Source organism: Camelina sativa, chromosome 9 (genome assembly GCF_030686135.1).
Source record: "Camelina sativa cultivar CO46 ecotype springtype chromosome 9, ASM3068613v1".
In the NCBI taxonomy this organism is placed as follows: Eukaryota; Viridiplantae; Streptophyta; class Magnoliopsida; order Brassicales; family Brassicaceae; genus Camelina; species Camelina sativa.
The window spans coordinates 6,316,724-6,340,794 of record NC_141888.1 but is presented as its reverse complement, the minus strand read 5'-3'; the positions used below and the strand labels follow the sequence as shown (position 1 = coordinate 6,340,794).

General features: G+C 34.2%; 5 protein-coding genes and 1 non-coding gene across 7 annotated transcripts; 3 read left to right on the top strand and 3 right to left on the bottom strand.

The window, feature by feature from the left end:
- Window positions 1-554: 554 nt before the first annotated feature.
- Window positions 555-3,474, top strand: LOC104710597 (serine/threonine-protein kinase STY13-like). Its single transcript, XM_087464112.1, has 6 exons — window positions 555-1,295; window positions 1,656-1,788; window positions 1,906-2,101; window positions 2,198-2,322; window positions 2,406-2,564; window positions 3,012-3,474. Exons 1-6 carry the CDS (start codon window positions 1,165-1,167, stop codon window positions 3,336-3,338), a joined length of 1,071 nt encoding a protein of 356 aa, XP_087320238.1. The 5' UTR covers window positions 555-1,164; the 3' UTR covers window positions 3,339-3,474.
- A 78-nt stretch (window positions 3,475-3,552) lies between these two features.
- Window positions 3,553-3,624, bottom strand: TRNAD-GUC (transfer RNA aspartic acid (anticodon GUC)). The gene has a single exon. It is a non-coding gene; the product is annotated as a tRNA-Asp (tRNA).
- An 82-nt stretch (window positions 3,625-3,706) lies between these two features.
- On the top strand, window positions 3,707-6,231 carry LOC104710596 (CRM-domain containing factor CFM9, mitochondrial). 2 transcript variants are annotated; one of them, XM_010427230.3, is made up of 4 exons: window positions 3,707-3,865; window positions 4,005-4,269; window positions 4,452-4,853; window positions 5,106-6,231. In XM_010427230.3, the coding sequence occupies exons 1-4, from the start codon at window positions 3,777-3,779 to the stop codon at window positions 5,976-5,978; spliced, it is 1,629 nt and encodes a 542-aa protein (XP_010425532.2). In that variant the 5' UTR covers window positions 3,707-3,776; the 3' UTR covers window positions 5,979-6,231. The 2 variants fall into 2 exon arrangements, with proteins under 2 accessions (XP_010425532.2, XP_087320237.1); XM_087464111.1 differs by having other exon boundaries at window positions 3,716-3,865; window positions 4,078-4,269.
- A 519-nt stretch (window positions 6,232-6,750) lies between these two features.
- On the bottom strand, window positions 6,751-9,188 carry LOC104710595 (uncharacterized). Its single transcript, XM_010427229.2, has 2 exons — window positions 8,696-9,188; window positions 6,751-8,250 (listed from the first exon to the last, which is right to left on the bottom strand). Exons 1-2 carry the CDS (start codon window positions 8,756-8,758, stop codon window positions 7,138-7,140), a joined length of 1,176 nt encoding a protein of 391 aa, XP_010425531.1. The 5' UTR covers window positions 8,759-9,188; the 3' UTR covers window positions 6,751-7,137.
- Window positions 9,189-13,532: 4,344 nt separating this feature from the next.
- Window positions 13,533-20,028, top strand: LOC104710594 (golgin candidate 6). Its single transcript, XM_010427228.3, has 20 exons — window positions 13,533-13,777; window positions 13,937-13,985; window positions 14,283-14,332; window positions 14,481-14,608; window positions 14,696-14,748; window positions 15,222-15,368; window positions 15,469-15,542; window positions 15,623-15,692; window positions 15,870-15,923; window positions 16,013-16,108; window positions 16,358-16,408; window positions 16,491-16,577; window positions 16,673-16,786; window positions 16,875-16,946; window positions 17,259-17,444; window positions 17,557-17,660; window positions 17,813-17,861; window positions 17,939-18,004; window positions 18,089-18,856; window positions 19,245-20,028. Exons 2-20 carry the CDS (start codon window positions 13,962-13,964, stop codon window positions 19,791-19,793), a joined length of 2,742 nt encoding a protein of 913 aa, XP_010425530.2. The 5' UTR covers window positions 13,533-13,777; window positions 13,937-13,961; the 3' UTR covers window positions 19,794-20,028.
- Window positions 20,029-20,097: 69 nt separating this feature from the next.
- Window positions 20,098-21,376, bottom strand: LOC104710593 (uncharacterized). Its single transcript, XM_010427225.3, has 2 exons — window positions 20,782-21,376; window positions 20,098-20,697 (listed from the first exon to the last, which is right to left on the bottom strand). Exons 1-2 carry the CDS (start codon window positions 21,217-21,219, stop codon window positions 20,536-20,538), a joined length of 600 nt encoding a protein of 199 aa, XP_010425527.1. The 5' UTR covers window positions 21,220-21,376; the 3' UTR covers window positions 20,098-20,535.
- Between the last annotated feature and the right edge of the window lie 2,695 nt (window positions 21,377-24,071).

Here is a 24,071-nt window from a genome sequence, read left to right as displayed (position 1 = left end):
TTTCTTCACTATCATAAGTTAATTTATATATCAAAAGTTCTAAAAAACGATCTATAAAGTTAGCTTAAACCACTCACTAAGTAGAATCTTTGATACATTAATCAGTTCATATTTGAAAATTTATTCAGGAAATATGTAAATAAATCATTTTTAGTTTTTAAACATACAAAATTATCAACTAAGAATACACTAAAGAAATTTCGTAAATGACACATTAAAGATCAAATTAATTCAGAATGTTAGATGTCTACGCAATTCCTTCTATATCAAAATACAAACTACATGATCTTCAAAAAATAATCATCGACTTGAATCCCTAAATCAACAAACAAACTTTCAGATATATTTTTTTTTTAAAATCAGTCGTGTACAATCTTATAAATTACAAATTTTTGACATTTGTCATGTTCAAACACATATATGCATAAATGATTTGAAACAAAGAGCAAAAAAAAAAAAACTAAATACAAAAATAAGCAAAAGTGGTGAAAAAGACCCGTGGGTGTGTGCTTCCGCGTCTGTAATAAGTGTTTTTGTCTTTGGACAGAGAAAGTAAGAGGAGATTTCTTGTCACCTCTCTTCTCACTCTGACGCCTACGCGGAAAAAGCAAACCACTTTCGATTTCTTTACTCTTCTTTTTTTTTTTTTTTTTTTTCTTCTTCACAATCAAAAACCCAAAAACTTTTGTTTTTATAAAAGAAATCTTTAACCAAATCAAACACGAATCATCGAAATTTTGACCAATTCTTCCATCAGTTCCAGTGTCAACTTCAGTTCTTCCATTTTTCTTCTTCTCCATCATCTCTCTCTTTCATATCGCTCTCTCAAATTCCCTTCTTTCTCGTGCAGTTTTTTTTTTTTTTTTTTTTTTTTTTTTTTTTGTAGTTGACGATTTGTGATTTTGATTGTTGTCTCTTCTTTCTTTTATTCTTCTATGTTCTCTGTTTTTCTTATGTGGAACCTTTGATTCACCACCAAAAGAAAAGAAAAAAGGCATCTTTGTTTCTTATCTGATTGTAATAGTTCTCAATTCCATAAAACCAAAAACAGAATGATTAATCAATCAAAAAGGCCCCAGCTTTGACATATCATCTCTCTCTAGAGCTAGCTGCTAGGGTTTTTGTTTTGTTTTGTTTTGGGTTTTGATTTTTGTGGGGGAAGAAATGGGATCTGCAAGTGGGTTTTACTCAAATGAAGAGTTCGAATTGGATCCTAAATGGCTTGTTGATCCTCGTCATCTCTTTGTTGGTCCTAAGATCGGTGAAGGTGCTCATGCCAAAGTTTATGAGGGAAAGTAAGCTTTGACTTCCAATAAAAACTGTATTTTTTTTTTAAAAAAAATCCGTTCAATCATTGCTTTGCTACAGAGCAAAATTTCAGAACTTTTGTTTTGAGTTTTCTTTCAACTGTTGGATTGAAGAAGAATAGTGTATGAATAAGAAGAACTTGGGCTTGAGAAAAAAGTTTGAATCTTTGCATATGTGAAGCACAAGAGAACCTTTTATTCTGATTAGAGAACTATTTATGTTTGTGTTACTCATGAATCATTATTAATGTTACAATTGGTTTCTTGTAGATTCTCTGTTTCTATAGATGGTTGATGATTGAAGAAGATGTTTGATGGATTGAAAAGTGTGTTTTCTTTTTGTTTTAGGTATAGAAACCAAACAGTGGCGATTAAGATTATTAAAAGAGGTGAATCCCCTGAAGAGATTGCTAAAAGGGATAACCGTTTTGCTAGAGAGATTGCTATGTTGTCTAAAGTCCAGCACAAGAATTTGGTCAAGGTTTAGTATTTTTGTTTTTCTTTCTGTTTATGATTCCCAAACCCTGTTCATTTTGGCTAAACAAGTATTGGGTTGTAATCAAAAACGTGTGGGAAAATGGTTTTTTTTTTTGTATAGTTCATTGGAGCGTGCAAAGAACCCATGATGGTTATAGTTACCGAGCTTCTACTAGGCGGCACATTGCGTAAATATCTAGTCAGCTTGCGGCCAAAGCTCTTAGACATTCGTTTGGCTGTAGGGTTTGCTCTTGACATTGCTCGCGCAATGGAATGTTTACATTCCCACGGAATCATTCACCGCGATCTTAAACCAGGTAAATGTAAAGAAATTTAAAAGGTCTGAAAATAAAAAAACCGTTACTTCTATAGTTTATATGGAAAAACTTATATGATCTTATTTGCATTTGCAGAGAATTTGATCTTATCAGCGGATCATAAGACAGTGAAACTCGCTGATTTTGGTTTAGCTAGAGAAGAATCATTAACCGAGATGATGACCGCAGAGACTGGTACATACCGATGGATGGCCCCCGAGGTAATTATTTTAATACTTACCCCGGAATTTTTTCATCCTTTTTGCGATTGTCTTATTTGACACCTGGTAATTGAATGAAACAGCTTTACAGTACGGTTACGTTAAGGCAAGGAGAGAAGAAACACTATAATCATAAAGTAGATGCTTACAGCTTTGCCATTGTCTTGTGGGAACTTATTCTCAACAAGTTACCATTTGAAGGCATGTCCAATCTACAAGCAGCCTATGCTGCTGCATTCAAGGTAAATAACACACCTCTTAATACATATAAAATGGTAACTGAAATAACTGATCTGAGCTTGGTCTGGTTTGGTTTGATCACATAAAAAAAAACCGTTTTGGTTTCAGATTTTGGAGTTTGAAACCGGTAACCAATCCGATTATGGTTTGTTTAAGGTGATAGATATTTGTTTAAAAACTGAATTATAACTACACTTAGCTAAGTTTTACTATAGTTTCTATTTTTTCACAAATGGAAAGTTTGAAAAGGTCAAAATAGAAACTAGACTGAAAGTAAGATTGAACCTTGTATCTCTGATGGTCTCTCTGCATTTGGTCTTTACTTGTTTGAAAGATCCCTGGATTCTTGTGGCAATGTTGGTCGTGTCTTGGATAAGAATTTGATTCAATAGCAACGATAAGGTATTGAAACCGCCATTGTGACTAATTTTGTGTTTGTTTTTCAATAGAACTTGAGGCCAAGTGCAGAGGATTTACCAGGAGATTTAGAGATGATTGTCACATCATGCTGGAAAGAAGATCCTAACGAACGGCCAAATTTCACTGAGATAATTCAAATGCTCCTCCGTTACCTTACCACTGTTTCAGCGCCACAGATCATTCCTCCACCGAACCGACGAGTTTTCTCTTCAGAAAACATAGTTTTATCTCCTGAATCTCCCGGAACCTGCTCTCTGATGTCTGTCAAAGACGGAGATGCCTCTCGTCAAACCGTTAACACAGCTGATTCATCAGAGAAACAAACTAAAGGAAGCTTCTTCTTCTGCTGCTCATAGATGATGATGATCAATTTATATATTGTATTGGTTGTAATCTGTAAAGAAAAGGAGAGGAGAAAAGTGTTTATGATGAAAAGTATAATGTATTAAGCCTTAGAAGTTAGATCACAGTAACAAGAAAATTTATCGTTCAGTGTACTTTTAAAGACTTTTTTCTAGTGTTAAGTAAATTTGACATAAATGTCAAAAAGGAATAAAAATTTTAAAAATACGCCGTTGCCGGGGATCGAACCCGGGTCACCCGCGTGACAGGCGGGAATACTTACCACTATACTACAACGACATTTGTTGTTCGATTTAGACAAATAACTTATTTATATGATAATAATTTTGGATCGTCTTCTAAAACCCTCAAACCCTTTGCGAGGAGCTTTACAGACAGATTCGTTCGCTCTTGTTCGAAATATTTGCCATTTTTCGTTTTGCAGAAGCGAAATGTTCGTCACGAGGAGTCTCTCGAGACACTGCTCGAGAACTTGTAAATGGTCTTTATCTTCCCTCCTTCAATCCGATTCATGTATTAGGTAAGTTCAGATTCTATTTCTAACTCCACTTCTGATCCTCTCTTCTCGCTGATTACTGAGATTTACTCAATACCCATCTCCTAGATTCGTTTAATTTCTGTAAAGTTTATAACTTTATAATTCGATTTTGATCTTGAAGGAATCGGGTTTTGTCATCGAGTCCTGATACGAGTATTGGTAACTCAAGTGAAGGTTCTATCAATTTGTTTCAGCCATTGATGAATCAAGTGTTTAAAGGATGGTCTCGAGGTATGTCAACATCGAGAGGAAGGAGTATGAGGAGCAAAGTTGAGAGTAGAATGCGTAAAGAGTCTGGTAAGACCTTAAGAGAGATTAGGAGAGCTAAGAAGTTGAAGAAGAAACTCATGACTGATGAAGAACGGCTCATTTACAACCTCAAAAGGGTAAATATTGATTGATACTTATCCATGAATTTGTCTTCTGTGTTGTGTTTGCATTCATATTTTTGTTAAAGTTTGAGACTTTTTATGTGGTATTGCTTGTTGTGAAAACTTGTATTTGATGGTTGTTACACGGGGAAGTGTATGAGAGGGTTGAATTTTGATGCTGTCTCTCTTTGATGCAGGCGAAGAAGAAAGTGGCGCTTTTGTTGCAAAAGCTTAAGAAGTATGATCTTCCTGAGCTACCATCTCCGGTCCATGATCCCGAGCTTTTCACATCCGAGCAGATACAAGCGTTCAAGAAAATCGGATTCAAGAATAAAAACTATGTTCCTGTTGGTGTTCGTGGAGTCTTTGGAGGAGTGGTGCAAAATATGCATATGCACTGGAAGTTTCATGAGACTGTCCAAGTTTGTTGTGATAATTTCCCTAAGGAAAAGATTAAAGAGATGGCAAGCATGATAGCAAGACTGAGCGGCGGGATAGTCATTAACATACATAATGTGAAAACTATTATTATGTTCCGTGGTAGAAACTACCGGCAGCCCAAGAACTTAATCCCTGTTAACACCCTCACAAAGCGGAAGGTATAAATCTTTGGATATAAAGTTTCAGGTTCTTGATTTCATCCTTAAAAGTTGAGGATCATGTGGTTAGTTGATATCAGTCTTAAGAATTGAACTTAGGTCGATCTATCTGTGTCAGGAATCTTTAGTTATGTTAACGACATCCTTGGGTCAGACAATCTTTAGGTTTAGGATTTATGAATCATTGAAGTGTGGCTTGCTCAACAAGTGTTATGTAGTGGTATGGTATGAACAAGTATTTATGTTTTGCAGGCTTTATTCAAAGCGAGATTTGAACAAGCGCTTGAGTCTCAGAAGCTGAACATAAAGAAAACAGAACAGCAGCTACGGAGAATGGGTGTTAACCCTGAAGATCCGGTTGCCATGGCTAGTATCCAGAGAGTTGCCTCAACATTCTTCAATGCAATCGACAAAAAGGAAGGAAGCCCTTATGTCTTCCATGGAGATAAACAATCAGAACGAGGCAGTGGTGTTGAAAATACAGAAGAATCAGAACCGGGGGATGAAGATAGTGACCAGGAGGAGCTAGACAGATTCATAGCTGAGATAGAAGAAGCAGCAGACAAGGAGTGGGAGGAAGAGGAAGCTGCTGAGCAAGAAGAATCTGGTCGGATAAGGTACTGGAACCGAGAGGAGTTTGCAGGGAGAAGCAGAACACCTGAATTGCGTAGTTATGGAGATTCAAGTCATGGCTTTAGAAGAAATGAAAGGGATACACGTAGTAGCCAGAGGAGGCCCAGCGATAGTGATGAAGATGATGACGGGGAAATGGATTCTGATGATGATGATGAAATTCCAAAGAGATTTGATAGAGCAAGATCATCATCAAACACAAACACAAGAAGGCCGAGAGAGGATTTTAAGAGAAGAAGCCCCGATCCTCGACCTCAACGTCAAGTGAGGAGTGATGAAGATGTATTAAGTGATCTTGATAACACAATGTGGGAATCAGAAGATGAAGAAGATGCACCACCGGCTAATTATATTTCAAGCAGTGATGATGACGAGGATGAAAACAGAACAATATCAGCATCTAAACAACCAAGATTCAGGAACAGTAATTCAATCAACAATTCAAAGACTAAAAGTGGAAAACAGAGGGATGAGGATTGGGATAGTGATTAGAAACGAAGACTACAAGATCACAGAGTTTCTGATATTGTTTTTTGTCTTCATTGGTGCCTAATTATCAAATGAGAAACTGAGAGATGTTAAACTCTGGTCTGAATATTGAAGGCTGATCTATCTATTGTTAAGTTCAGTTTCTGATAGTTTTGTGAAAGACAAAGAACATGATACGCCAAACTCTGTTCTTCGCATTTGTAATTCAGATTCTGGTATTACAGAAGCAAATTAAGATGATTTGTATCAAAAGAAACAGTAAATTTCAGCATTTGACCAATTTCTCCAGCTGCTTTACGTAATTGTAGAAGTCCACTTTTGAGATTGGCTTTATGACACTATACGTATACAACAGGGTAACCTCCTCTCTGAAGTTAACAGAGCATATGTTCAAAGCAGTTTCATGAATAAACATAGACACATGGAAGATTAGTGCAAGATTGCTTCTGAAGATAACACATTTTAAATTTTTAACTTGAAAGCAAAGGATTCTATATGCCCTTTTCGCATCTTAATTCATTGCTAAGTTGGCATTCAAAAGTAACGCATCAGCGTCTTCTGAGCATTGCTTGACCCCAAAAATACCCTTAAAGAAAGAGATAAGCTCAGAACAATCCAGAATCTGACAACCACAATACAACACTGCTTAAACTTGAAAAGAACATAACTTTTTGCAACCAAGAAGTATAAGCAAGAAGCTGATGTTTGTTGTGTCATGCTAAGTCAAAATTGATCAGAGCAAAGAAGGCATTAATAGATAGAAGGAAACTGCAAATAACCAGAACTGAACTCAGAATAATGAAGAAAATGTTATTTATATAAACAAATGGATCCTGAAACTGCTATACTACTAAATCAATCAGCCTTCGGCAACAACATATGTTCCCATTGTTGAAAAAACCTGGGAAGTGTTGTGCAGCTCTAACTCAAAGTAACCTCCTTTTTTTCTCACAAACCCTCCTGTATCAAATGAAACTGATGGAAAAAAATCCTCAGAATCCACCAACTGAATCCAGCATTTAGGTTATATACGTGTCTCGGCAAAGTATCAAATTACTTTCTTCCATTTCTTCTCTTTTAGGCAAAAAGATTGCACCTTTCCTCTCAAGAATGATGCTAAGGCCCTGAAGTTTAAGACTATACAAGAACACCTTCAATGTGCTCACCACATAAACCCTGTCTGTTTTTCTCTTATGCAATTACCAGGCAACAAGTATTCGTATTGCTCAGCATTATCCAGCAGGTATGAAGGAAGATGAACAGCTGAATAAGACCGAGGCACAGGTCCCATTTTGCCAATAATCTCCTTAAATGTATATTCCTCTGGTAACATATCAAACAAATCAGTTCCTTTGCAAATAACATCTTGAATCCTCTTTGGATTCAGGTAATGAGAGAATCTGACACGGTCCGAGTGACTGTAAGCTTTCATCTTGAATACAAACTCGCTTATATAACGGAAACAGAAGCTGCAGTGCCAACCAGAATCAGCTAACAGGACATTACTCTGACGGAAATGAGCATACCGTGTTTTCCCTGGACTGTAACGATGTATAGACGCTCTCCAGCTTTTGCTATCGACGTAGTACTCGAAAGAATACAAGTAATTCTTCAACTGAAGGTGAAGAACCTGAGGAATATCATCACACCATCTCAAAAGATTGATCGTGTGAGCACTTGGTATCTCATCAACATCAGACATAATCAACAAATCATCCTCTTCAATGCCAGCTATCCTAAGAAGCTGATCCAAGGCGACACGCTGATAAGCTTCTTCAACAAACGGATTCTCACCTTTCCTAAACCGTCCTCCAACTGTCCCATAAGTAAGCCTCGGCTCCACAAACTTAAACTGATCCTTATTGCTCTTAAAAACCAAAGGTTTAGGCAAACCCGTAAACGTAGAGTTCGATTCAAGAAGCACAAACTGAGTCACAAAAGGGTAAAGCTCATTCCACCTAACAGTTAAAAGATCCTTCTCGTTACTAAACAGAACAGCATCAAAAACACGTCTGGGAGACTCTCTGATTCCCCAACCGTGAAGACTACAGAGAGCTTCCAAAGTAACATTCTCATTGTAGTAATGAGGAATGGTCTGAAAGGGCTTAGGAGGTGATTCCCAAAGAGGTCTGAAGAAATAAGTGAACTTTTGGCCGTGTAAATAGATTGCTAAGATAGCAAACGGCATCAACACAAAGAGGAGCAAGTATGTTCTTAAATCAAAACCTTTCAGAACACATTTAAGCCTTGAGATTGTTTTTGCTGCTTTTGATCCCTACAACAAATTCATAAGAAAAGAAACACAAAATTAACAAAAAAAACTCAAAGAAAGACAAATCAAATTTAAAAAAAAATTGTTACTTTTATATATAATAATTGTAGGAAAAATTCAAAGATCTTTTCAAGCCACAGAAAACAAGCTGACCTTTTTAAAAAAAAACTAACTTTATTACATACCAAAAAAAAAAAAAAAGGGCTTTCATAATTTATCATCAGAGATTCGATACGATTAATATAAAAAAGTATTACAATTTTCAATCTTTTTTCGAGAAAAACTATGAATTTATAAACACGATTAGGTTCTTCGAGACAATTTACACACAAAAAAAAAAAAAAAAATCAGAGTGCATGACGAATTTTACAGAAATCGAATTCAATATGAAAAAATATATCTAATTTTTGGAGTATGTAATGGAGAAAAACACACATAAGAAACAAACCTGTCCACAAACATGTTCGCAAAGATCATCAGTCTTCTTCGAATTGTAGTATCCATCGGACATGGTTTTTTTTTTCACGTCTAATGCAAAACGTTTAATCCCCAAATTAAAATACCCAGACCAAAAAAAAAAGACCAATCGTAAATTGAAGAAAAAAAAGCCCCAGAAACGGAGATATAGGAAATTTCGAACTCCTTACGATTTTTTTTTCTTTTCTTTTCCCAATCTCTGTCGAAGGAACAAAAAAAAGAATCGAATTATAGAAGCTTTTTTCAAGTAATTGGGGAATCTGATAATCCAAAGAGACAAAAGGCGATAAATAATCGCTAGATTTCGTTTTTAATGTTCTCCACAAGAAAAAAGGAGTTAAAAGAAAAACAACCTAAAAAAGAATTTAAAAATATAATTCGGAGTTTTTTTCTTTCTAAAAAGTTCTTTTATTTATATAAAAAAAGGTTTCGACTTTACGAAGAAACTTTCAGTTTCAGCGTTTACGGATTATTTTAGAAAACGCGTTTAAAACCGTTGGATGAAGTAATCAAATCCTACGGTTGAGACGCGTGGGGCTGTGTTACAAAACCGTGACTCAGACCGTTTTACTACTGTCTTGTCTGAATGATATGTGTATTTTAACGGTTAAGGCCATGAATGGAGAAAGCAGGTAATGCAAAGCAGATCAAGTGGTTCAAGCAGATCAAGCAGAATAAAAGTATATCAAAAATTTGGCAGTTCAAATGCAGATCAAGGGTGAACAGCATCAAAAAAGCTGTAGACCATATCTGCACATATTTCTCCTGCATTTACCATAAAAAGACAAAAAAATATGAACTACACACAGTTCATCTGCATTAATTTTTAAAAACAAAAATTTTTTTGAATAGTAACTTAGTGATAGGAGAATTACATTAAAGGATGATCTGCTATTTTTCTGTTCTCCCATTCAAAGCTTAAGTGCCGCCAGCGCATCGTCAGTGACGACCGAGCCGTGTTTACGATCTTAAGTCTTTACTTAACTCAAAAACGTCACAGTTTTTTTTATATCCGGATTAAACATGTATATAGACGGGGGGTCGTTAATACAAAACCGAGTTTGTCATCATTATGTAGACAGGGACTCTAAATATGAAAATCCACCAAACTGAACATCACGCACATTTGTGTGGTACAAGTTCTTAACTAAAGTCGAATATGTGCAATAGACATGTGCAATCTTGTCGTCGCTTATGGCCTAACTGATGAAAAGTAAAAGCATATATATAGAACTAATCTAAATAATCCAGTTACACATGTGGATGAATGATGATGTAACTTTATACTATTTTCAAAGTGTATCTTCTTGATAATTATTAATTATCTATATATATAAAGTTACCTTTCCTCACTCCACATCAGCAACTCATTCTTTTTATTTGGACCTAATCCTAAACACTAATCTACTATGTAGCTTCTAATCCATTCATTCATAACAATTTAAAAGCTCATATTAAACCCAAATGTTTTAAATAAATGAATATTTTAAAATAGTAAAAATAATACTATTGATTTATTTTAGTAATAATATTATTATTCAAATTTTAACCAAAAATGATCATATTCCAAAATTTAGAATGAGTTACTAAGTTTTAGAATATAAGTAAGATTTTAATACATGTGGAGTAAAAAACAATTTATGTAATTGTATTTATAAAATTCTAAACATAAAAATAAAATTGAAGTGAAATATTAGTTTCTAAGAAACAATTTCACTTATAGAAAAATAAAAGATTAATTATTTAACTCAACTTAAACGTTTTGATCTAAAACAAAGATATTGTAAGAGTCACAATTTTTTTTTGGGAAAAACTATGAAAAAGAATCTTGAAAAATTAATCCATCTAAAAAAACACAAAATCAATGGTCACAATATATAGAGAAAATGATATGTAAGTCGTTATTAAAAAGTGACATGTATAGTATATCTCAAAATGCATATTATCAACCGGAGCTAAAATTCTATAACATGATAAATAAAAATATATATAAAACATGCTTGAGATTTTATCAATTTATGATCAAATGCTTTTAACCAAAAACATTGCCAGAAATAACATATTACTAAAGTACACCATGTTTTTTATAAAAGACGAAGCTGAGGTTGCATCACAAAATTAACATATGAAAATAACATATGAAGGGTTTTAGACATATATGTAACTTGGATTAGTGAACGGATGTCGGGTTTAATCATTTCACCATTTACGCATTCTTGACTTGGTCGGAAATTCTATTATGACAGGCGATGCACTTGGATAACTCCGTTGTAGTGACATAACAGTAAAAATGTTCATCAAACTTTGTATATTTGCATTTAATGTGGGATATCGATATATTTAAATGATTTCTATAATTAGGTCAATGATCGACCTTCGGTGTTAGAAATTTTAAAATGATGTTTTCATTGGATATAAATATGAAATGTACTCTTCGAGGGAGATTCTTTAAATCATTTTTTGTTACTACGTTATATATTATTGATTTACCAGAAAAATATTACTGCGACACTAGACAATATATATATATATATTATATATTAGTAAAATAAGTATGACTTTTATTTGGATTTATCTTTTAAACTTTAAATGACTAATTATATTTATATTCAATAATTTTTATTCCTAAAAAATTTAAACTAAAATCCCTCGCAAATAAATATAACAAATAAACATTATCTTCAATAATATATATGTTGTATGTTACTTAGTAAATAAGTTTAGTGTTTATATAGATTTATACTCAAAAATTTCAATAAATATATTTGAGCTCAAAAATTTATATTGATAAAAAATATTTTAAATTAAAATCCCGCGCGTGCGCGGGTTCAAATTCTAGTAAATAATAAAAGAGACTCCAAGACGTGCAACGAACATGCCTCATCCCCAAAAATGTAGTACCACCACTCATATTGGATTTTTATTTGGACACTTCATTTTCAAAGCATATTCGTTTATTCCCGTCGCAATTATTATTTAGTTGTGGTGATTGTTTTCGTTATTAGGTTTGGCCTAGAAAAGTTCCAAACTCTTAACTTTCTTTCATTAATGTCGCCATGTCTGCATCCAAACTCTATAAAGTTTATAAATTTCAAAATACGTTAAAAATTGGAAGCTATAAACTAGTATTAGTTTTTAACTATTTTCTTGGTTCAACCTTATATTAATCTCAGCAAACCGGGATTTACAAGTAATCGAGAGATCAATTGCCAAAGAGCTCGAAGCTTCATAGGTCTCACTTACAATAAAGTGGATAAAAGATGCATAAACATAAACTAGTAAATTTTAAAATCTCAAGATTCTGTATTTATGCAATTGAACAGTTTCTCATTGTTTATGTGTTATAGACTAACGTAATTAAGCCCATCGCTCGCTATAGAATGAATCTTTATCATACATTAAAAATGACTATTAGCCTTGTCAACCATGAATCGTAGGGATATAATAACTTTTTCACGTCAACCATTTTTTTATGTTTCGATCGACCAGCAATCCACCATTCGTCCCATCGACTCACAACATGTATTGTGACGCATAGGATACAAATACGTAATCATAGACTTTACATGCTAAAGGTAAACACAAGTTTCTATATATGTCTTTTGTAAAGTCTCTCTGTCACTAACGATCGATGGCTTCTTTATTTTTATTTTTCTTCTATTAACACAAATCACGAACGTTTGGATCAAATCGAACTAATCCAAGAGTGAAGAAACTCATTTGGCTCAAAACTAAAATATTTGACCAAAAAACTTAAAAAACTCCAATGGGTACACGACATCAACTTTGTTCGAAGTGGAATCGAATCTAAAATCTCTATGAGCTCTTAACCTATAATATTCGGATCCTCACCATTACAACGCGGACGCGGATTAACGATGTCTTATTAGATAGTAGTACTTATTATTTTTATATTAGTTTTTCTTACTTGTATTACAACAGAAGTAAGAGAGTGTATAAAATTTAACTCCAACTTTTATTGATTGGTTCAATTCAAATCTTGTTTTCTGACCATTGAATTTTGTTAACCATGCTACTTGAGTGACGTAAATGTTTTTATACTTTGTCAACTCTATAGGTGGATTTTATATACTATTGAGTAGTGTATTGTCTATTGATTAGATACTGATATTTGCCAAGATTTTGAGTTGAAATACTACAAACATAAGACTAGGATGGAAAAAATCCCGAACCGAGTCAAAATTCTCAACCCATACTGAAACAAATTACAAAACGACTCTTTTATACACCAAATTTTCTGATCCTGAAGCGATTTGAACTCGAATTGTAGAAAACCAAAACCAAACTAACTAAAACTCAATTATAGAAAACTATTTTTTTTAGCTAAATGTATATAAATATATTAAAATACCACAATTTTAATTAAAATCAGTAATTTTTTTTTTTTCTTTCTATAATCTATTTGACAAAAACCAAACTAAACCAATAATTTGACCCTGAATGTGACTTATTTTTTAGAATCTTTTGTTTTTCTTTTTTTTTTTGTTTTGGGCTAAAGTTTATTGTCATTCCATAGATCAAATCATTTCTATAACCTGAAAAGCAACAAACCGAAAAAAACCAAACTAAAATAAAATTATTTTCCAAATAGACCTATTTTTTTAAAAATCCAAAAATCCTGAAAAGTAAAGCGAACTGAAACGGCATGCGGCATGCCTAAGAGAAGACGATCCACCAAAAGAACCTCCACAGTTGTCCTGAACTGGTTAGGCTTAGAGCCCACTGGACCTAAATGGGCCCATATACGACAATCGTATAATGTCAATAATCTCACAGGAGCTAATATCAGGTGCGGGCGTGAGTACAATACATCATCGATCTTCGTCTTTCACCAATTAAAGATAAAAAACAATTTCATCGTGACGATCGTACGGTTTATCAGCTCTTCTGACTTTGCTTGAACAGATCGGTCAGGTAAATAAAAAAAAAGAGAGAGAAGCTCTGTGAAGAAGAGATCGAAGCGATCTATCACGGTTCATTGGCTTGAGGATTCGTCTTCCTTGTTTCGATCTTGTTTGTTCGGATAGTCTGTGTAAGCTGTTCGATTCTCGCCATTTTCAGTTTTGTTCTCATCTCTGTGATTAATTTCAGAGTTCTAGGGTTTAATAGTCTGATTCTTCGTTTCTGTATTGTTTTTACAATGCTGCTTCTTTAACTCTGGTTGAATTATCTCAATTTCTATCGTTTTCAGGTAATTTATTCGTGGCTAACGAGATATGGATTTGGCTTCCCGTTATAAGGTGAATATTTTCTCTGATTGTGAGCTTCATTCAGCTGTTAAGCTTTTTTTTGTTTTGGATCGTAATAGCTGCAATTTTTAAGAGGAGTCTGTTTTGCATTGGCTTGGTGTCGAATTCGATATGATTTTTAATAGTTTCTCAAAGGTATAAAGAGTGAGTGATAGTGTGCTAATTTATGAAGGTGGCAGAGAGCTTCATAAGATATTTGTAATTAATGACATGTTGTTTAACGGCTGCATTGCCAAAAAATTTCCGGTCTTTATGCTTGTTCTTAACTTGTTTTACAAAATTGTGCAGGGGGTTGTTGGAATGGTTTTTGGCGACAATCAATCTTCAAATGAAGACAGGTATGGTTTCTTCTCTTTTATGTACTGCGAGTGGAGAGATGTAGCAAGTTCCTTTATTTAACGTGGACGTCGTATCTATTATGGCCTGTAAGTGTTCTGAGAAATTAATTAATGACGATTGGATTTTTTATTTGGTGTATTTTTCTAGTTACATTCAACGCCTGCTGGATCGTATAAGTAATGGTACCTTGCCTGACGATAGGAGAACTGCTATTGTAGAACTTCAGTCTGTTGTAGCAGAAAGTAATGCTGCTCAATTATCTTTTGGAGCAGCCGGTAGGTGTCTTTCTTTTTCTCTGTCATGCGTTCTGATTGATTGTGAGATTTTAATCCAAAGTTGGATTTTACATTCTGTCATTTCAGGATTTCCTGTAATAATGGGCATCTTAAAGGACCAACGAGATGATGTTGAAATGGTGCTGTACCCTTTTTTTTTTCCTTTCCGTATTTCTTCTGTTCTCGCTTAGTTTGTGCATACTGCAGTTTGTCCTTAGATCCTAGCGCATTCTCTTTCCCTCACTTTATGGAAAATGTGGTATCGTTTGTTGAAGCAATGTTTGGGAAATATAGATTTATTTTCTCTTTTTTCAAACTAAGTAGATTTGGGAGATTAGCATTTTTAATTTGATTTTCGTAGTCCTTGCAAACTGTGTAGCCACAGATGATTTAGAATCAGAATAGGTCCACCAGTCCAGGGAACAAATCAATAAGAAAAAGGAGGTGGAAATGGAACATGTTGCAAGTTTTTTTCATTGATTTTGTTTTATCCAGAGATTCTTAAATTTGGACATGTAAATGTCTTTTTGTTTTACACTGTATTTAATAAAATTTCTTGTTGATGTTACTGTTTAGTGCTATTCTTCAACTCATAGATTTGTTGTCTATCCAGGCTCGAGGTGCCTTAGAAACTCTTCTTGGTGCTCTAACGCCAATTGATCATGCAAGGGCACCGAAGACTGAAGTCCATGCAGCTCTTATGAACTCTGACTTGCTCTCCCGTGAAGCTGAAAATATAACTCTTCTTTTAAGTTTGCTGGTTAGAGTTTACTCTATATTTTTGAAGTAGAAAAGTTATTTTTGTTTTGTTCGTTTTATATATATGCATCACATGGCTTGTTTTCCTGGTGGTATGACAGGAGGAAGAAGACTTCTATGTTCGATATTACACTCTTCAGATTTTGACAGCTCTGCTTATGAATTCTCAAAACAGGTATATATCTCAAGGTGTACTGTGTGTGTGTCATTTTTCTATCTATATGCTATAGAGACTTTTGCTGACTATCTCTTCAGGTTGCAGGAAGCTATTTTGACCACTCCTCGCGGTATAACTCGACTCATGGATATGCTAATGGATAGAGAGGTAAACAACTACTAAATATCTTGGATATGTGTGATCTTGCTACTAATCTGCAGAAGAGTCTGATCTCATTAACCTCCTGTGAACGGTAAACCTCAGATAGGAGGTTATGAGACCGTGAACTCTGCACGGGGTTAATATCGTATTTGTAAACTTATTTTTGTTGTGTATGACTTACAGGTAATCCGGAATGAGGCTTTGTTGCTTCTTACACACTTGACCCGTGAAGCAGAGGTGAGACTTCCTGGTTATCTTTGTAACTGTTCCTTTTCTTATGCCTTGAGCTGAGCCAGCCATTGATTGATTGACCTTACCACTTGTAGGAAATCCAAAAAATTGTTGTCTTTGAAGGTGCATTTGAAAAGATTTTTAGCATTATTAAGGAGGAAGGGGGTTCAGATGGTGATGTGGTTGTGCAGGTGACCAGTAGCTCTTTTAAAAATCTTTATAGCACTTATATTCTGTTATAAATTTGGCATTTAAAAAGGAAAATTGAAGAAGCCACTTCTCCGAATTTAGGACTAAACATTTATTGGAACTTACATTCAATATGTTGTCTTCCTGAATTTTTTATGCGAGCACTTTCCCAATGCTTTGGCATTACTTGCTTATGCTTAACTTTGAGTTCCTTGCCCATGCACTTGCACTAAATTTTTCTTTAATTACAGGACTGTCTGGAGTTGTTGAACAATCTTCTTCGCAGCAGTTCATCAAATCAGGTTTTGAAGCTTTGTTTCTGGTCTTATTTTTTCTGATTAATTTACTAGATCCGATCACAGGCTGATATTTGAACTTGTACAGATACTACTAAGGGAGACCATGGGTTTTGAACCGATCATTTCAATTCTAAAACTGCGAGGGATTACATATAAGTTCACCCAGCAAAAGGTTAGATTATAGAGTGCTTCGCCCATATCGGATTAAATACCAGCTCGTGCAATTTTGTTAATCTTTGTCCTTCTGAATGAACAAAATCCCAGTAGACTGTTAATCTACTTAGTGCACTGGAGACAATCAATATGCTAATCATGGGAGGTGCAGACACGGACCCTGGAAAAGAGTCAAACAAGCTGGCAAATAGAACAGTTTTAGTTCAGGTTTGTTATTATATACGAACGTTGTGCTTCCTCTTTGTGGACTCGATCGAATATGTTTCTTATCCTATCGTATTTGATCCAACAACAGAAAAAACTGCTAGACCACCTACTTATGTTGGGTGTTGAAAGCCAATGGGCCCCTGTTGCTGTTCGGTGCATGGTAAGCGAATATTCTTTAGTAAATTCTTGTCCTTTTATCCCTTCCCTTTCTTATTTTTTTTTTTGTTATCATTGATATTGCATTGTATATCAAAATTACTTTGCTGATTTGCATAACTGACAACAAGTTCAAATAGTTTCACTTAGATTCTAGAATTTAACTGTTGAACCTTGTTCTAGGTTGACCATGGAACTGTTATGCTTACAGTGATCTATTAGCAGTTTTTTTCTTCTAGAGATTGTCTGTCGTCCAAGTCTTTTATTGATGTTTCTTTTCTAATGGGTCTTTTACTTGGTGATTCTTTGCTGCTAGACATTTAAATGCATTGGAGATCTGATTGATGGACATCCCAAGAACCGTGATATCCTTGCTAGCAAAGTTCTTGGTGAAGATCGGCAAGTAGAGCCTGCACTAAATTCCATCCTCCGGATCATTTTACAGACGCCCAGTATTCAAGAGTTTGTTGCAGCTGATTACGTTTTCAAGATGTTCTGTGAGGTTTGAAACTTTTTGTCTTACAATTTTTTAGTTCATAGTCTAATGTGAGATTGCATATTCTGATATAGTGATTGCATCTTTATCTACAATCTCATTCACAATACATTTTCAGAAAAATCCTGAGGGTCAAACAATGTTAGCTTCGACGTTGATACCTCAACCACATCCCAAAGCCCGAGATCCTCTAGAAGATGATGTTCACATGTCATTTGGAAGGTATCATCTTTTTTTTCTCTTTCTTCTGCAGCCTCCACAGTTTTGTTTTGAAGGGATCTCACTCTTCATTCTCATTGCGAGTTTGCATGGTCTTTCAATTTTGAGCTACTGCTCTTGTGCTAAAACTTGTCCAACTTTTATTTGTGTGTCAGTATGTTGTTACGAGGCCTTTGTTCTGGTGAAGCTGATGGTGATCTTGAGGTAAAAGTGATTCTCCCTGTTGGACATTAATGGAAAAGCATTCCAGAACTTAAATCTATTTTTTCTTTTGAAAACAGACGTGTTGCAGAGCTGCGAGCATTCTTTCTCATGTTGTGAAGGACAACCTTCGGTGCAAGGAAAAGGTAATGAAATCATCACTTTACCTTATGTTCTATCCGCAGTATTTTGTTGTCCTGCATTGGCTGACTTTTTGGGATACTCTATAGGCTTTGAAAATCGTACTTGAATCACCTATGCCTTCCATGGGAACTCCAGAGCCTCTGTTTCAGAGGATTGTCAGATACCTGGCCGTTGCTTCTTCCCTGAAAAGCAAAGATAAATCAAGCACACTGGGGAAATCATATATTCAACAGATCATTTTAAAACTGCTTGTGACATGGACTGTTGATTGCCCTGCTGCAGTTCAGTGCTTTTTAGATTCACGCCACCACCTGACATTTTTACTTGGTCTGGTAACAGACCCAGCTGCAACAGTTTGCATAAGGGGATTGGCGTCTATTCTATTGGGAGAATGCGTCATTTACAATAAATCAGTTGAGAATGGTAAAGATGCTTTTGCTGTAGTTGATGCTGTGGGCCAGAAGATGGGGCTTACATCATACTTCTCGAAGTTTGAAGAGATGCAGAACAGCTTCATCTTCTCCCCCTCCAAGAAACCTCCACAGGGTAATAAACCGTTGACAAGAACAGCCACGCCTAGTGAAGCCGAGATTAATGAGGGGGATGAGGCAGATGAGATGGTTAAAGGGAATGAGGATCACCCAATGCTCTTGTCTTTGTTTGATGCTAGTTTCATAGGCTTAGTGAAGAGCCTTGAAGGTAACATCAGGGAGAGAATCGTGGATGTGTATAGTCGGCCAAAAAGTGAGGTGTCTGTAGTACCAGCGGATTTGGAGCAGAAGAGCGGAGAAAATGAGAAAGACTACGTCAACCGTTTGAAAGCCTTTATAGAGAAACAGTGCTCGGAGATTCAGGTATGTGCCTCTTCTCAACTGTCTATGCTACTGAGTATAATAAAACAGTTTTTGGTGCTTTATTGCCATTAAAAGAAGAAAAATCTTGAGTCTTCGCTAGTAACATGCTATTTAAAAATAGATGAGAAGTTAAGGGGTTCCTGCTAAAATATGGGGATTAGGAAGCATTGCTAAAACGGAATATAGGAAGCACTAAGTTTCTTTCAAGATGTGGGATTATGAAGAATTGGGTCTTTTGTTCTCAGCGGGATATCAAACAACAGTTCATACAATAGGTCTCTAAGTTCATGTGATAAATATATGTTGAGGCTAACCGATGAAAAAAGAAATCTCAAAATCAGCTGTGCCTGACAGAGTTTATTGTTGTTGTGACCTCTGTGTTTTCCAGAACCTTCTTGCTCGAAATGCTGGTTTGGCAGAAGACTTGGCCAGTTCTGGCAGGAATGAGCAATCTGAAGGATCAGAGCAAAGAACAAGTACAGTAATGGACAAGGTTCAGATGGAAAGCATCAGACGCGAACTCCAAGAAACGTCTCAGCGTTTAGAGACAGCGAAAGCCGAAAAAGCCAAGATGGAATCCGAGGCATCAAGTTACAAGAACATGGCTGCGAAACTCGAGTCAGACCTAAAAAGCCTATCGGACGCATACAACAGTCTAGAACAGGCAAATTACCATCTGGAAAAAGAAGTGAAATCCTTGAAAGGAGGAGATCCCATGGAGGTTCCTGATATAGAAGCCATAAAGGAAGAGGTGAGAAAAGAAGCTCAGAAAGAGAGCGAAGACGAATTAAACGACCTGTTAGTATGTTTGGGGCAAGAAGAGAGCAAAGTCGAGAAGCTAAGCGCAAGGCTGATAGAATTAGGAGTTGATGTTGATAAGCTTTTAGAGGATATTGGGGACGAGTCAGAAGCTCAAGCGGAATCTGAAGAAGACTGACCATTGAGACAAGTTGTTGTAGAGATCTGAGTCCTCTAAAATGCTCTCTCATCAGGCAATGGAACTTGTACAGTCCTGGGTGGTTTATTCTGAATCTGATGTTTACCAATTGTCGTTGCTTAATCTTTTAGTTATAACTCTTAAATTTATTATCAATTTAGATTGCTTGAAACATGTTATTAAACATTGTCTTACTTTTGCAGATTCATATTACATTTTAACATTGAAACACAAATGTGATTTTAAGATACTGCAGCTGTTATATATAATATATATTTTCATATTTTGTTGAAACAATCAAACAAGTAGTAACAGCTGTTATATATAATTACTTGTGTTTTCCTTAAAACATTGTGATCAAACATCTCGAGGCAAAGGCAAAAATAGATACATAATTGTTGAGCTTCCGAGAGGGTATTCAATCTAAAGAGACGAACTAACCTGAACCCAAATAACCAAAATCAAAAAGACATACCATATATTAAATGGATTCACAATTTTCCATATCCAAACCCCGAACCTGAAACGAAGCAAAGCTTTTATGAAAATTAAGAGGATATAATAACTGACGAAAATGCCAAAACCGAAACCTAATCATAGACTGAACACAGAACACCCCCTAATTAAGCCTAAGACAGAGAATCACTCTACAATTGCAACACAACGCATTGTACAAAAGTAACGTAAGGTAGAGAGAGAGAGAGAGCTCAGATAAACCACAAAAGATGACTAATTTAAGGGTTTAATCAGTATCACAAAGCGACGTCATTAGATCCGTTGGTGAGCTCCATATGGGAAGATCAAAGAAGGACTGTTTCTTCTCTTCTTCTTCAATTCTACATAAGTTCTCTGCAACTTCACACTGTTTCAAGTAGTGGTTGATCACCGCTTCTTGTGCTTCCGCCTGCAAAATTTTTCAAATTTTCAAAATCGAACCAATTTCAAAATTTTAACTGAATTGGAGTAAAAAAAAAAAAACCCTAATTACCATAAACAGAAGTTCGTCGAGCATAGACGACGGCGCAGAAGCATCTCCTCCGCCAAATTCTCGAGCTCCTTCTGTTGTAGAGGACTCAGGAAACGACATCGTTTCGTCCGCGTTTAACCTCTCTTCTCCTCGTTGCGTCGTTCGAAACCGATCTGCTTTCTCTTGCATTGCATTCGAACTGTTCGATAAAATCAACCACAGCTCGATCTCACTCTGTTGCTTCCTTTTGAGCTTCTTCAGTGTTCTATTCTTCCGTATCCTTAGATTTCTCTCCTCTACCACCCGATCTAATTCTGGATCCGGCGGTTTTGAGGTTTCTTCAGCGTCGGCGATACAGCATCGTTTTTTTCGTTTGTAAACGAAGCCATTGTCGTGGAAACGTTCGAAATCTTCGTCTTCTTCTATGGCACTCGCTGACGGCTGAATTGGTGAGTCCATTCGCCGTAGAGATGCGGTGGAGCGGGAAAAAAATAGCTGAGTAGAGCGAATTTGAGAAAAGGTGAAGATGGACTTTTTCTGGATCTCGAAATTGAAAGATTTGATTTTGCAAGATCAATAATACATCATCTTCAAATTGTCAAAACTGGGGGATATCAATAAAAATAATAAGGAGCCATTAGCTAAATACTAAAGGCCCAACTAATTTAGTTAGGCCCACAAGAGAGTGGAAATATACCGATTGATCATATTATTAATTTACTACTATGATTTAAAATTTTAATTAAAAAAAAAGTCAGTCTTGTATTATATAATTACTAGGATTTATATCCGCGCATACGCGAGATTTTAATTTAAAATATTATTTATCAATAGAAATTGTTGAGCTCAAATATAATCATTCCAACTTTTGAGTATAAATCTATATAAATAATAAACTTGCTTTACTGAGTGATATACAACATATATATTTTTGAAAATAATATTTCTTTGTTATATATATTTGCGATTTTACATGTAATTTTAGTTAAATTTTTTTATTAATAAGAATCATTGAATATGAATATAATTTGAACATTAAAAGATAAATCTATATAAATATCATACTTATTTTAATAATCAATATATAATATATATTTTCTAGTATCGCAATAATATTTTATAGCAATCAACAATATATCATGTGGTAACAAAAAATGACTTAAGAATCTTACTGAAAGAGTAAACAATATTGTCGACAATTTTCTGGCCTTTTATCTTTAAAGAAGTTCATATTCATATCCCATGAAAATATAATTTTAAAAGTTTTAACGTCAATGTCGATCGTTGACTTAATTATAGAGACCATTTACACATATCGATATCCTATATTAAATGTGAATATACAAAGTTTCATGAACAGTTTAATGTTATGCCGCTACAATGAGGTTGTCCAAATGCATCATCTGCCATAATAGAATTTCCGACTAAGTCAAGAATGCTTAAATGATGAAACGTTTAAACCTCACAATGAATATCTATTCACTAATCCAAGTTATATATTTTTCTAAAATCTCATATGTTATTTGCAGATGTTAATTTTTTGATGCAACCCCAACTTAGTCTTCTAAAAAAACATAGTGTACTTTAAATATGTTGTTTTTGCCAATATTTTGGGTTAAAAGCATTTGATAATATATATATATATATATTATATTTGTCATATATGTTATACATCATATTATAAAATTGTACCTCCAGTTGATAATACACCTTATGAGATATGCTACACAAATCACATGCCACTTTTTGTAACGGTTTACATATCATTTTTCTATATTTTTCTGACCATTGATTTTGTTTTTTTTTTTATATAGATTATTTTTTCAAAATTTTTTTTCATAGTTTTCCCAAAAGAAAGTGTGCTCCTTACAATGTTTTTGTTTTAGATCAAAACTTTTTAGTTAAGTTAAGTAATTAATCTTTTATTTTTTTATAAGTGAAATTTCATAATAAATCTTTATGGTATATGTTTCTTAGAAACTAATGTTTTACTTCAATTTTATTTTCATGTTTAGATTTTTATAAATACAATTACATAACTTGTTTTTTTACTCCACCATGCATTAAAATCTTACTTACTTTCTAAAACTCATTAACCCATTCTAAATTTTGGAATATAATCATTTTTTTGGTTATAATTTTAATAATAACATTATTACTAAAAAAAATTTATAGTATTATTTTTACTATTTTAAAATTTTCATTTATTTTACTTTATTCATTTTTAGATAGTTATTATTTTTATTATTTACTAAAAAAATATATTATTGTTTATACTATTTTAAAATTTAATTAATTTTAGTAAATTCGTCTTTTATTTATTTATTACTATTATTAATTATAAGTAATAAATATGCAATAGATGAATATTAAAAATAGTATTTTTTATGCAAAAAATAAAAAATTGATTAAGTGGATGCTGATGTGGAGGAAAGAGAAATGAGAAAAGTTAACTTTATATATATAAATTATCAATGGTAGATTATTAGTCATCCAATTAAAATCTTTGATTCTCTTGATTTGTAGAGTTTTGGTTTCAGTATCTCGAATGATACAACGAAATCAAGTAAATTTTTTTTATCTTCTCAGGGTAATGAATTATTTTGTCTGAATTCTATGAAATGCAATTATATATATCCAAACATATTAGTTATAATTTATATCCAAAAATACTAAATAACAAAAATCTCTGATATTAGAATTGTTTCAGTTATATTTGTTAAAATTATACAATTTGCAAAAAATTATTAGTAACAACCTCGACTACCTTTAGTGGGATCCACTTATTCTCTAGTTCCAGTGAATCTTCATCATTCTGATTGGTGAAAATATTTTTGGGAGAAAACGGTGCAGAAGTTGTTTTTTTTTTGTTGATAAATCTCAGGATAATTAAAGTTGTCAAGTTCAAAATATAACGTTTTAAGATCAATGCTAAATATCAGTGTGTCTCCTCTCCCTACTCTTCTCATTCCCATCACGGTAACTTCTTTTTCACTTATTCTCCTTAGCTTCACGATCAGAAATATTAATGTATGACTGAATCTACATCATTAATGTAGAAACTTAACATTCAAAAATTTACTTTATTACCTTTTTCTCTCAATTCACCATAGTCCGTAATTTTAACTGGCCTAATAGGTTTCCCTTCAAGGGTCCCCACCCTTTGCATTTGGTTGAATGTTGACCATCCTTCAACCACTTCGCCGAATACTACATGTTTACTGATTGAGAGAGAATTGCATCAAGTCTCGAAACAACAAAAACAAAAACAACAATCTAGGAGCAGAAAGGTTATTACTCATCAAGGTGTG

Coding starts and splice junctions, on each gene's coding strand:
- LOC104710597 (XM_087464112.1), top strand. CDS start 1,165: ATGGGATCTGCAAGTGGGTTTTACTCAAATGAAGAGTTCGAATTGGAT. Junction 1,789..1,905: donor AGCACAAGAATTTGGTCAAG/GTTTAGTATTTT, acceptor TTTTTTGTATAG/TTCATTGGAGCGTGCAAAGA. Junction 2,565..3,011: donor CCTATGCTGCTGCATTCAAG/GTAAATAACACA, acceptor GTTTTTCAATAG/AACTTGAGGCCAAGTGCAGA.
- LOC104710596 (XM_010427230.3), top strand. CDS start 3,777: ATGTTCGTCACGAGGAGTCTCTCGAGACACTGCTCGAGAACTTGTAAA. Junction 3,866..4,004: donor CAATCCGATTCATGTATTAG/GTAAGTTCAGAT, acceptor TTGATCTTGAAG/GAATCGGGTTTTGTCATCGA. Junction 4,270..4,451: donor TCATTTACAACCTCAAAAGG/GTAAATATTGAT, acceptor TCTTTGATGCAG/GCGAAGAAGAAAGTGGCGCT.
- LOC104710595 (XM_010427229.2), bottom strand. CDS start 8,758: ATGTCCGATGGATACTACAATTCGAAGAAGACTGATGATCTTTGCGAA. Junction 8,251..8,695: donor GCGAACATGTTTGTGGACAG/GTTTGTTTCTTA, acceptor AATTTGTTGTAG/GGATCAAAAGCAGCAAAAAC.
- LOC104710594 (XM_010427228.3), top strand. CDS start 13,962: ATGGATTTGGCTTCCCGTTATAAG. Junction 14,749..15,221: donor AACGAGATGATGTTGAAATG/GTGCTGTACCCT, acceptor TTGTCTATCCAG/GCTCGAGGTGCCTTAGAAAC. Junction 17,445..17,556: donor TTTTCAAGATGTTCTGTGAG/GTTTGAAACTTT, acceptor ATACATTTTCAG/AAAAATCCTGAGGGTCAAAC.
- LOC104710593 (XM_010427225.3), bottom strand. CDS start 21,219: ATGGACTCACCAATTCAGCCGTCAGCGAGTGCCATAGAAGAAGACGAA. Junction 20,698..20,781: donor TCGACGAACTTCTGTTTATG/GTAATTAGGGTT, acceptor AAAATTTTGCAG/GCGGAAGCACAAGAAGCGGT.